Raw genomic sequence first — 12,904 nt, forward strand, 5'->3', positions numbered from 1 at the left:
TTAACTACTCCACTTCCCCACCCCCAACACATGTTGTTGTTGTTAGTTGTTGATTTAGACATTGTGTAAAAAATACACTGTCAGCACTGTGTTTGCTGTAATGAGGTTGCTGGCTGTTCGGTGAATACGTCTGTTTTGTTTTATGGCTTCAAATAAATTGCAGACATGTGAGGTGTATTTAGGGCAACAATCTGGATCCTATCCATGAGTTCTCACTCTCAAGAGAATGTGTATGGACAAAGGAAGAGAAACATTATATGACATCATGCATCTGTGTTTAAACTTTGACCCCAAACCCTAACTCCTCCCTAATTCATGCTCTCTCTCTCTCTCTCTCTCTCTCTCTCTCTCTCTCTCTCTCTCTTTCTCTCTCTCTTTCTCTCGCTCTCTTTCTTGCAGTCAGCTATTTCACTTCATGCCCTGACATGTTGAGGAGCAAGAGGGGAGGAGATAAAGGACCAGAAAAACCGGTAAGCAGCTGGGAGCCGGGGAGAATATGCGAAAGGAGGAGCAGATTTCAGTCTGGCCAGCAAAACCATAAGACCTGTGAGGAGGAAGATAGGAGCAACAAAAAGACGTGAAGAGAGCAAATACATTTGAGACGAGACTGAAGACTGCCATGGAGAAAACATAAAGGAAAACCATGAAGAGTGTTTATCAAAGGTGAGATTTTGTGTTGTGTTTCTCTTTCACTAACTGTCTTGCTTTCTATCTAGCTTTAATTTTATTTCTTTATTGCTCAGGACAATTTAACTTGAGGGTTGGCTCAGCACCTTAACTTGCTTGCATGTCCAAGCTCTCGCTTTCATGGGAGTTTGACAGATATGTTCTACCCCTCTTTCTATTTCGGTTTCTCTCTCAACCTTTCCTTCTCACATGTCATGGGCGAGTTAAATGCTTTCATTTAAAGGTGAAGGGTGTAATTTCTGTGCCGCTAGCATTACCAAATAGAATTGCAAAAATAATGACTATTCAATCAGTAAAATGTTCCATGTTTTTTGAGAGTAATGGCTAAAAATGGCAACAACAGGATCGCATGGGGATTTACATTACAGTATGCCAGAAGTCATTCATAAAGAAACCAACTCAAAAATGAATTTCCCTGAAAAGTGTATACACTGTGGTATTATCAAAACATTCACAATGGCTCAACCAATAGTTTGGGATGGCACAATCTATTTATCTGACCAATGGCAGACGGGGGAGTTTTAAAGATTAGACTTCAAGTTTAGGTCATTATTTAGAATTGTACTATTATTGTTTGTATTGTTATTATTTATATACTTTTATAATACATTCCTTTGTAAGTGTTTCACTTTTATTTAAATGTTTCTATATTTTTCATATGCTGACTTGTGAAGCACTTTAATGTACTTTATGTATAAAAGGTGCTATACAAATAAAAAATCATTTGAGAGATGCAGTAATATGTTTCTGCATATTAAAGTGGGTTAGGAGAAAGTATTTCAACATCGACAAGATTACACCCTTCCAGCTTTATGTTTGTTTTGTCTTACAGGTCTTCTGACTAGCAGCATGACTTGGACCTACGGAATTGCAAAATACAAACACACCTGCAGCCAACAGCTATCTGAGGACACTCTCTCTGACTCTCCAATCCGGAAACCCTATTAATTTGGATACAGTCCAACGCAGCCCTCTGCTCTTTGTGTTAACTGCAGTGCATGCATTGAAGGTTTTAAGAGACGTTCCAAGAGCAACTGCTTCGCTTGTTCTGAAAAGGACTATGGACGAAGGTACATCCTCATGGTCCGTCCCGGTTCATCTCCTGAGGGCCAGATGAGGAGGATGTTACCCAGCTTGTTACGGGGCCGGCGGTTCTACTGCCGCGAATGGGCCCTTGAGAAGCTAAAAAGATGCCTGGAGGCGCGAGATGCCGCCAAGGCTGTAGAGGGAGCGGTCCATGTCTCTCCAGGGATCCTAGTGACTGGGGGCTCAGGCACGGGTAAGACGGCCCTTTGCACAGAACTGGTTTGGCCCCAGTCGGAAGTATGCAGGGCGGCAGGTTTGGCGTCACGGTGTTTGGCCTGGCACTATTGCCAGCGAGAGGATGCGGGCAGTATTGAAGTGTGGAGATTTGTTCTGGGGTTGGTTGAACAGCTGAAGGAAAGTCCACTTCTGGGACCGAACTATATGAAAGTGATTAGCAGTGCTGCTATTGCCGCTGTCCTGGAGCCCCTCCACTGCCAAAGAGCACCTGATGACACTTTTAAAAGGTTGGTCTATCTATAAATATCACAATATATGCATTGCAATGTCACAATAATGATTGCAAATAACATGTTTCTTCTGAACTGTATTGTATGAAATTGTATAAATGAACACATAATTTAAATCATTAATAATGACAGAAATATTGTTACAAGAACCTGAATTATTAATGCAGTCATGAGAAAAGGAATAATAATTTATATCCGTATATGTCATCCTATTCTATATATAAAACTGTGATAATTTTACTTGATTCTCGGTAACTACTACATTTTTTCTTGAAAATCATGTTTCTATATAATGTCCAAAATTGCACCATTTTAATAGAGATTTGAAACATTCACTATTTCAGCAGTTCTAATAACCACTTTTTCTTTACTCAAAATTTCTCACATTTTTCTGTTGCTTTTGCTCTGCAACAAATCACTCACTGTTCAAGATCTCTTTGAACTCATTTCTGTCTGCCTTTAGTTCTCCAAGCATTTCATGTTTGCTCTCCAAGCATTACTCCTGTGAGAAATCCCAGATGTTTCACAGCTAGGCCTTCGGTGTACCTTACACACTCCCTCTGTATTTCACATTGTTTGTGCAAGGAAAGTGACACTTCAGTGGGGCCTTTAAATGACTTAGACATTTTGTTGTGTTTCTGGTCTAGCAGAGTGTCAGGCTTCAGAGCATTTTGTATTTCAACAAGGAGTTATAAGGGCAAAAAGAGTCCATTAAACCTTAAATTCAAGATGCTTTTTGTAACAGGTAAAACATCATTGCAGAAGACACTTGTTTTAAATATAATCCGTACCACTTTATCTTGGTCTTTTTAAAAAAATTTTTTTTGAAATGTGTGTGTGTGTGTGTGTGTGTTTATATGTACGATTCTAACCAGTTATTCTCAGATAATGTAAATGCCTCAAACTGTTATTGAGTAAAGGTCATGAACTGTTTAAGCACAACTCAACTGACATGTAGATTTTTGTCCGTTACCCCTATTGTGCTTTGCATTTAAACCGTTGGAGACATGATGGGGGCTTATTCGGTGCGTTTATATGCAAACACGTTTTTCTGACATTTTCTTTTTATTTATAATAAGCTGATGTTTTTTCAAGTTTGTTGTGAATATAAATGCACTCAGTGGCATCTTGCTAGAACAAGGTTTCTTTTATTGTTTCCTACTAAACCCTCCCACCCCCAGTATTCTCCTCCTCTATCGTATTTTTCTTCTGGTGCCCCTCAGAAAGACTCTATGTCAAAGGCAGGAAAGGGGGCTATTGTTCTGCTTTTCTGCCACATATATTTATTTATTTATTCCTCTCATCGCAATAATGATGCCTATTCACAGTTATCACAATAGACCAGCATTCAGTGCAGATGGATGACGCTATTTAAAACATTCAGGGGAAAAAAAGGGGTGAGGAAGACTGAGAATTGTGCCACTAGTTTGTGGAGTTGGTGAGGTCGCCATGCTGACAACTTTCTGTATTCTCTTTTTGTTTTTCTTTCAGTGTTTGCTCTTACACTAGTTCTTTCAGCTCACAGATCTGACGTACAGGCCCACATTCCACATTTGCCTTACACACGCTGACAAACTGCTGTGATGTTTTTCTCTGGTCCTGGCGAGAGATTGTAAGAAGAGTTAATTTAGAGGTGAAATGCGAGCGTCAGTCCCCTGCAGTATTCAACATGCTCTCAGATGTACATAAGCTATCATTCACACCTCAGAGTGGTGGTTATAAATAAACTGTTTATTTCTTCTGGACATGAACTTTGAAGCTAGAGATATAGTTGTAATAAACAGAGAAAAATTATTTGTATTGAAAAGTAGATTGCTAAATGTTTTATCTATAGCGAAATGGTTATTGTAGTAAGTAAGTAAGTTTCATTGTAAATCCTGTAATCTTCTTGCCTGACCGTGACCACAACCCTTCCAGTTTTTCCCCTCCATTGAAGTAAAAAAAAAAAGTGCCACACAACTGTTCTTTTAGGCTTGATCTCTTAACCCTTCTCTGTTTGACAACTATAACTAGCATGACCATTCCTGTCTTTCATTTGTCTTTGTGGACAGAATGAGTCAGGAAGTACATTTATTAGGTTGTTCAGCTCAAGCTGTGATCTGTGAGCATGTTAAAAGGGCATTAGCTCAACAAATGATGTGAGCCCACGTGTTGGAGATAAGGAACCGATAAACACAGCCTGCTTGTGATTATAAATTTTATGGCGGGAGTATGAAAGAGAAACTTCAATACTGATCCATTTAACCATAATAGACAGAATAAGGTGTGTTGTTTAAAACGCTTTGCTATAAAAAAAAAAAAAAAGTGTGGATATGAATTATTATCAGAATATGAGCTATCTAAATAGAACACAATTCTGGTTTGGGAATGATATATATTATGCTGTTTATTGAAAGATATTGAGATTTATACACACACAGTCTAAAAGTGTAGGTAGTTCAAATCGATGAAGTTATTTGCAGTGCTTCAGTAGTGGACGGTTGCTCATGTGCTCTTTGCTACAATTTACTACATTTACACACAAACGTAATCCTGTTCCAAACTCATGCTGTTGATTTAGGTATCAGGATGCTTTAGCCTGTATGAGGATGCACAAACTAACAGAGCACCTCAGTGTTTTGGGAAATCAACCTACGAGTGGTTTGTAGTTGTCTCTGCATATTAGGCAGGGATAGATGAATGTATTTTATCATATACCGCATCACATTTAGGTGTTTTATTAAAAGGGCAATCATACAGTAAGTGAAGTGCGTCAGTAATAAAAGTAAGACGGATAGGTAATTATGAGTCTGATAAGAAAGGACCTTCTCGCTGTCTACTGGTATGCCCTGGAAGCAACAGGAAATCACTGAGCTTCCATAACACTGAGTCACGATGCCTCAGCAACCACACCTTAAGTCAGAAAAAGTGGCCAAAAAGAAAGAAAGGCTGATGAATAAGAAAGCTTTAAAATAAAACATCCAAAGAACTCCCAGCATTTTAAAGGATGTTGTATTTTATTCAATAAATTTGTCACATAATTCCATTCTATACAAAACAATGCCACATTTCTGCACTCTTGTTTCCTTTTTAGATAAGCTCTTAGCTCTGTTTTAGTTCTGAATTGACTTTCATTCATATGTGATGACATCTCTTTCCTATTTCCAGTTCTTAAAATGATAAAAATTTTCATTTGCTCACTGTTGTTTAGAGAAATGTGTCCTTGCTTCTCCTTCCTCCAATCTTCTGTTTCTTCTACCAAACTATTTCCTTCCACCCTGCCCTATTCCTGGTAACATTTCTGATTAAATTAAGACTTTATATCAGTGTCTTTCAGGTAAGTTTGATTCATTTTAAAAGTCATATGTCTGTGTGGTTAAAGACAATATGACACTAACAGTGGTCACTTGCTATCAGTGTTCTGACTGCTCTCCTTTTTGTTTTTCTGTAGGGCAGTATTAGAGCCTCTCATGTCCTTGACACCACCAGCTCACAGCGTGTTTATTGTGGTGGATTCACTGGACTCAGGGTGTTGTGGCGGTAATGGAGTTGTAGAACGGTCAATATCAGGATCTGCGGCCACTCAGAGTTCCTCTATTGCAGAGCTCCTGCTCAGATACATACAGCTCCTGCCTCCCTGGATTTTGCTGGTCTGCTCTGCACGCAGACAGAACAAAGCCATTTGTAAGATGTTCTCAGGTACACACTTGGATGATTCATAAACCACTTCATGAGCACTGAAATGTGAGATGATCAGCTATACTGCTTTCTGTTGTGAATTGTTCATCTTAGTTAAAATTGTGCACAGGGGCTTTATGTTCTGTCTTTAGAAAAATATTTTGTATCAAATGAATAATGTTCTCCACACTTGTATGACCACGCAAACATTCAGTATTGCCAAACATACAGCTTAATGACTCTTTTTACCAGAATATTATGGCTTAGTGCTTTGTTTTACTAGATGAAATGACCAGGTCTTATGATACAAGGGTCCCACGCACTCATTAGCTCTTAGTGGATGACATCTGAAGTATAGCGTTAAGAGACTACAATCTATTGTACAGTAGTTGTGTGCATATTTCAGCCTTTTTAAACAAATTTGAATGCACGGTCCTTCACCTTGGCTTGAAAAGCCTCGAGGACCATCATGTTTTACCTCTGCCCACGAGATGAAAATACTGGAAAGAAACTACCATTGTTGGTCAACACAATTTGCTAAAAGCATATTGCGTTTATTCGGACAAATGTGGCAATTCTAGTTAGAACTGCAATATGATAAACATCTCATACTACTGCTGCTTGGATACCAAGAACAAAAGACTTTGGCTCTGCTGCCAATAGTAAGAGATACTCTTTTTAAGGGTGTTCTCACCTGAGTTCTCTTTAAAAGAACATATGTGCTGCAGTGTCGTTAATTTGTATTGTAACTTAGAGCAGCAAAAATGTTTGGAATTACACAAATGTAATAAATACAGTGAAACTACACTATTCATAGTTTTCACATGACATTACACCCTTATAGGATTGGCCATCTGGAGGGCAAAACAAGGCTTTCCTCCTTTACACCTTATTGATGATGCAAACTATGTACAGGCAAGCAGATGAATCCAGAATATAAACGCAACATGCCGTTTCTTATTAAGCAGCTTTCCATAGAAAACTGTTATAAAGAAAATGCTTACCGTGTTGGGTTCATATTCTGGATTCATCTGCTCACCTGTAGTATGCATCCTCAATAATTTGTATACTGAATTTGATATTTTGACATCACTGTTTAAGGCACATTAATTGTTTTGTTGCTGATGTTTTTAGTGATTGAAATCCTGCAGCAGGTGCTGTATATGGATCACAAGTGTCACATATTTTAGTTTTTCTTCCTTTGAGATGAAAAATGGACAGGCCTGTAATGCAGTTCTATGGATGTTTTGCCTTCCAGGTCTCAGTGACAGTCACGTGACTGAAAACTATGAATAATGAGACTCACGCACAGTTGTGTTTGTGTAGATTACAAACAGAACATGCTGCTGACTATATATTTAATTAAACACTTTTTGTTGCTCAAGATCATTTCAATTTTAATTTTGCAGCCCTTAAAAAACTGTTTTATCTTATTTTGTCTCTGTTGTCTCTTGCCTCTCTACCTTGCAGGTTTTAGGAGATTGTGTCTGGATGACTTAAGAAAGCCTGCAACTGTACGAGATGTACAACAATATATCCTGCGGAGACTTGACCAGGACGGGGCTTTGAGAAGACAACTTACACCAGAGACGGCTGAAATGCTTAATCTTTTGCACATCAAAAGTGGTGGCTGTTTCTTGTTTCTTGAACGAGTACTAGATGGTGTTGCACATGGTCTAGTAGGACTTCGAGAAATTAGGGACATTCCTGGCACACTGAATGGCCTTTACCTATGGCTCTGTCAGCGACTCTTTCCTCGAAGTCTGTTTGTCCATATTAGGCCTTTGCTGAATATCTTTTTGGCATCCCCAAAACCACTAACTTCTGAGCAGCTCTACACTATTGCTAGAAGCCGTGACTCCTACTTTGGGATTGGAGACTTCCAAGCACAGATGGGTGCTCTGGCATCTCTGTTTGTAAATGGCCCTGAGGGCAGTAAACTCCTCTTTCACAGCAGCTTTGCAGAATGGTTAACTGATGTCAAATACTGCACACAGAAGTTTTTGTGTTGTGTGAAGGATGGTCACCTTTCTCTGGCCATGGCCCTCTCTTTTCGAGCCAGTAGTTTGGGTACAGAGGAGACTTGCCAGCTGGCCCACCACCTTCTCAACAGTGGAGTCCATCAAGGGGAACAATCCCTCTTGGCACTGTGGTTGCTATGGACTGGAGTTCCATCTCTTAACGGTGCCAAAAAAGACTGTTCTTCTAATTTACCATCAGCTCCTCATACACCTGTATTAGTTCAGCAAGATGTACTACAGCTCTTAATGAAAAGTGGAATTTACCCTGCAAGCTGTTCCCCCGACAATAGCTCCAATGTGGGGGTTCACTGCGTTGGGGGAGGAAGCAGGATATTTCGACGAGCTTTACAGAGGGAAGACTCTGTGAGAGCTCTTCTTGACAGTGGCATCAGTGTGAACCGTACAGACCCATCGGATGGACGGACCTTACTAGCAGCTGCAGCCCATGCTGGACTTGTAGATGTAGCTGTATTGCTGTTATGCCGTGGAGCAGACCCTTCAGTGAATGACAACCAGGGACAGACTGCACTGACGCTTGCTGCCAGACAAGGCCATGCTGGTGTACTGCAGGTGTTGCTAGAGTGGGTGCAGGAGCAAGGGAGCAAGAGTCCTGCAGCACAGGCCCTGCTGGAGCATGTCGACAGTGAGGGATGGACTGCTCTTCGCTCTGCTGCATGGGGTGGCCACAAGGAAGCTGTGCGTCTACTTTTGGAAGCTGGGGCAGAGATTGATGGGTGCGATTCAGATGGCCGGACAGCCTTGCGAGCAGCAGCTTGGGGTGGACATGAGGAAATTCTGTTGACCCTCTTTAAACATGGTGCTGAAGTAGACCGTTCAGACCGTGACGGACGTACTCCACTAATAGCTGCAGCGTACATGGGACACAAAGAGGCAGTGGAGATCCTTTTGGATGCTGGAGCTGATTTGAATCTTGCAGATGGGGATGGACGTACTGCTCTCTCTGTTGCTGCATTGTGTGTGCCGTCAGCAGCTGGAGGACGAGGTCATGGAGAGGTTGTAAATCTTCTTTTGGAGCGAGGTGCTGATCCAGAACATAAGGACAGAGATGGACTGACCCCTTTACTACTGGCCTCTTATGAAGGGCACGAGGAAGTGGTTGAACTCCTCCTGGAAGCTGGAGCTGATGTAGATGAAAGTTCTGGAGCTCATACCTCTGCTGTCACTCCTCTTCTTGCGGCTGCAGCTATGGGACATGCTGGCACAGTTAATCGTATGCTGTTCTGGGGGGCAGCAGTGGATGGCATCGATGGAGAAGGCCGCACCGCTCTCTGCTTGGCTGCAGCAAAGGGTAGCGTTGAAGTTGTAAGAGCACTGCTGGACAGGGGTTTGGATGAGAATCACAAAGATGACCTAGGCTGGACTCCACTCCATGCTGCAGCCTGTGAAGGTCACAAAATTGTGTGTGCAATATTGACAGAGCGAGGTAGCATGGCACGTGTGGGTGAGCTTGATGTAGAGGGACGGAGCCCTCTAATTCTGGCAGCACAAGAAGGGCACTGCAGTACAGTCAGGCTGCTTCTAGACCGAAAGTCACCCATTGATCATCGTGCATATGATGGACACTCTGCACTCAGTGCGGCTGCTCTGCAGGGACATCGTGAGATTGTGGAGTTATTGATGCGTAGAGGGACTGACACTGATGTCCGTGATGCTGAAGGAAGACCTCTTCTTTATTTGCTGGTCCTGGAGGGCCGTTTGGACATGGCCACCCTACTCATAGAAAAAGGTGGTGTTCCTCTGGAGTCAAAAGATGCAGAAGGGCGAACTGCACTCCACGTGGCAGCTTGGCGAGGAGACTTGGAAGGTATTGAACTGTTGCTGAAATATGGAGCTGACCCAAATGCAAGAGATCTTGATGGTCGGCCTCCTTTGCACTCTGTGGCATGGAGAGGTCATGCAGCTGCTGGCAGGCTGCTCCTTAGAGCTAAAGGTCTCAATGTAGACCTGAGTTGTAAACAGCAGGGTGCCACAGCCCTTAGCATTGCTGCACAGGAGGGGCATGCTGAAATTGTGGCCATGCTCTTAGAAAAAGGTGCTGAACCAGACAATGTGGACCGTTATGGTCGCAGCCCAGTAAAGGTAGCAGGAAAACAAGGTCATTTCACGATTGTGCGACTTCTGGAGAGCTATGGTGCAAAGCCCTTTTCAGGTCTCATACCATTTTCACCCAGTGGTGCTCCCAACACCTCTTACCTTTCAGCTATATTCAAGACCCATGCGTCCCTTAGTTCAGGAGAGGTGGGTGCTGATGGAGTCCCAGCCACATCATCTTCGTCCTCGACCTCAGTTTCTGCCTCCTGTTCCCCAGCTTCGACTGCAGAGCGTTTCCACTCCATACCTGCCTCACAGACTTCCTCCTCCACCTGCCACTCCCATGCCACAGTACAGACCGTGCCTGCTGACAGCCTAAATTTCATCCAGCAGATCCAACAACATTCACTTCCTCGTTCACGCAGTCGTCCATCCACCTTGCCTCTTCCAGGCTCCAATCCTGCAAGTCTTCAGGGCAGAGCATCTAGGCATAATCAAAAGGCTGTACCAAAGAGCAGTCCCACACTTGAACAGTGCACCTTCACTGAACTGCCTGACTCAGACAAACCCTTAAAAGGGCTTGGGTCATTGGGGGATGGTAACTACCTCTTAAAACCTAAAACTCCTTACATCATAGAGGATGTGATGGAGAAGAGCCACAAACAAGCTGGAGGAGTTGATCTAAAGTGGAACTCCGTTATGGCTTCCTTAGGGGTGATGCCAAACCAAGAGGGCCCAACTAGACAGACAAAAATTAGGGAAAGCCCCCCTTTGGGGTATCCACCTTTTCTCATCCAATCCCATGCACAAAAAAATGACTGGGGGGCAATTCAGAAGACATCCATGTCTCCAATCATTGACTTTTCAGCTATTTCCCCACATAGTGCCTTACCTAATGAGTTTAACATGACAACTACAGACCCCCAGCTGAATCTCAAACAGGCAATTAAGCTGCAGTTTGAAGGGCCGACCAGTGCAGCACTTTACAAGCGGGAAACCCCTCTCTGAGGTGAGGCATTGAGTTACTCACAGACAAGCACATTACATTTGTCTTGTAATTTCAAATGATCTAATAAATGTACATTTTATTAATTTATTTAATATGTGTTTATTTATTTGTATGTAGTATGTCCAAAATCTGTGTCTTATCAGGCAGTTTTCAGATATGCCAGATTGAGGTGAACCACACTGTACTTTTAAGCTGTAGTCTTTATGTGACTTGGAATGTCTGGAATTCTAATGACAACTTTGTCTGTTGTAGGCAAACCTGGACATTTAGGAGTTCAAGGAGGTGAGGGTTGTGTGGGTAATCACTGCACTGTGTGTGGGAGATGTTAAGAGTAGAGGAGGATGGCAGATGAGAGTGTTATAACACCAACCTCCAACCCATTGACCCCCCCAAGCACAAAAGAAGAGGGAAAGACATAGGGAGCCTTGAGGAACCTGAGTTCAAAGGCTCAAGCTGTGTACATTCCAGAGCCTTTCCTCCTTATACCGTCACAATGGAGAGCAGCTGGCACTCTCTCATACTGTCACACAATTACAGGAAAATGTATTTACATTCAGAGGGACACTTATGAATATTTCCTCTGCTGGTGTTGTGCATTTACAAAAGTTGACATATGTACCCCAGGGATTTTTGTGCACATTATAACACGGCACGGATGAAAACTTTTCATAGACCGAACAACTATTCACTCTTTTATCTTCATACAACTCTCATTGTGCTCAGAAGTGCCACCTTCATTTTATGTTGGACAAAATTGGAAGGCATCTTCATTAAAATTATTAATTGTGTGATGTTTCTGTACATTGCTTAGACTCACTGGTTTACACCCATGCTTGGACTTGCTGGGACAAAAAAAAGGGCTTTTCAAAGCGCCACTGTCGCTTAGTGGCTTTGTATGCTAGACTAAGTCATTAGCAATGTTTGTCCTTTAAAGATGCTTCAGGACATAGATGTGTTACTACTTATTTAGTTTTTAATTTCCACGTACTGTCATTATTGTCAACAGTAAACCAGTTGACCTATCAGCAAGGCAAATTAATATTTTAAAGCTTCATTCCAATTGAATTATTTACAGAGATGGGAAAATGAAAGTGAGAAGTTATTGTTCTAAAAGCAGACAAGAGGTAGTTAGGGAAGAAATAATTGATCTCATATATATATATATATATAAAATCATAAGAGGATGACTATATTTGAATGGAAGGTCATAAAAAACTTTTGTGACAGGAAGAGAGAGTGATGTGAATTTTACACTTTGCCATAGGTAATTTATAATGTTTATACTGTTTTGTATGTTAAAATTTATTGAGATGCACTAATTAAAACTATGTATATGTTTGTGTGTGTATGTGTGTGTGTGTGTGTGTGTGTGTGTGTGCAAATTTGTATGGGAAAGAAACAAGCAAACCTGATACCCCTTTGGTTTGCATGCAGCAGATCAATTAGCATTTCTGTCCCTCACATTTATATAGTACTCATATGACACTGTCAAAAAGAGCTAGTTTGTATCTGAGTTTATTCAACCCTCTCTGGATTGGCCATTTTCGCATTGTTACGCAATCATTGGTTACATTACAATGTCACTGAAATCATAATAGATTAGTTCACCGCAAATATTCAGTAATTCACACTCATGTCTTTGGAAAGCGCAATGGTTTTCGGAAAACAATTTGTTTTTTGTATTGCTCCGTAATTAAATAACTCTGTGAACACAAGGACGAATGAATGAGCGTTGAAGATGTGTGGAAGGAAAGTTTTTAGTTTATAACTTAAGTTGTAATCACTTACTTTATAAAGAAAGGAACATTAATGTAGACATGGACATTCATGTTCAACAGAAAAATAAGAATTCAGATGTTTTCTGTTCTGTTTTGAGTTGGTGTATGGCCTATATTTCTCCCATGCTCTTAATGTGAAAATGTCAC

General features: G+C 41.4%; 1 protein-coding gene across 1 annotated transcript; it reads left to right on the forward strand.

The window, feature by feature from the left end:
• The first annotated feature begins 415 nt into the window (after positions 1–415).
• Positions 416–12,317, forward strand: ankrd50l (ankyrin repeat domain 50-like). The gene is made up of 5 exons (XM_079821332.1): positions 416–663; positions 1,520–2,237; positions 5,671–5,918; positions 7,368–10,979; positions 11,232–12,317. Exons 2-4 carry the CDS (start codon positions 1,768–1,770, stop codon positions 10,976–10,978), a joined length of 4,329 nt encoding a protein of 1,442 aa, XP_079677458.1. The 5' UTR covers positions 416–663; positions 1,520–1,767; the 3' UTR covers position 10,979; positions 11,232–12,317.
• The last annotated feature ends 587 nt before the right edge of the window (positions 12,318–12,904 follow it).

Source organism: Gobio gobio (assembly GCF_949357685.1).
Source record: "Gobio gobio genome assembly, chromosome: 7".
NCBI classification, from domain to species: domain Eukaryota; kingdom Metazoa; phylum Chordata; class Actinopteri; order Cypriniformes; family Gobionidae; genus Gobio; species Gobio gobio.

Excerpts from the sequence above, each read along its gene's own strand:
- ankrd50l (XM_079821332.1), top strand. The coding sequence starts at position 1,768 with ATGGTCCGTCCCGGTTCATCTCCTGAGGGCCAGATGAGGAGGATGTTA. Across the intron at positions 2,238-5,670 it reads CCTGATGACACTTTTAAAAG|GGCAGTATTAGAGCCTCTCA; the intron begins GTTGGTCTATCT and ends GTTTTTCTGTAG. Across the intron at positions 5,919-7,367 it reads CATTTGTAAGATGTTCTCAG|GTTTTAGGAGATTGTGTCTG; the intron begins GTACACACTTGG and ends TCTACCTTGCAG.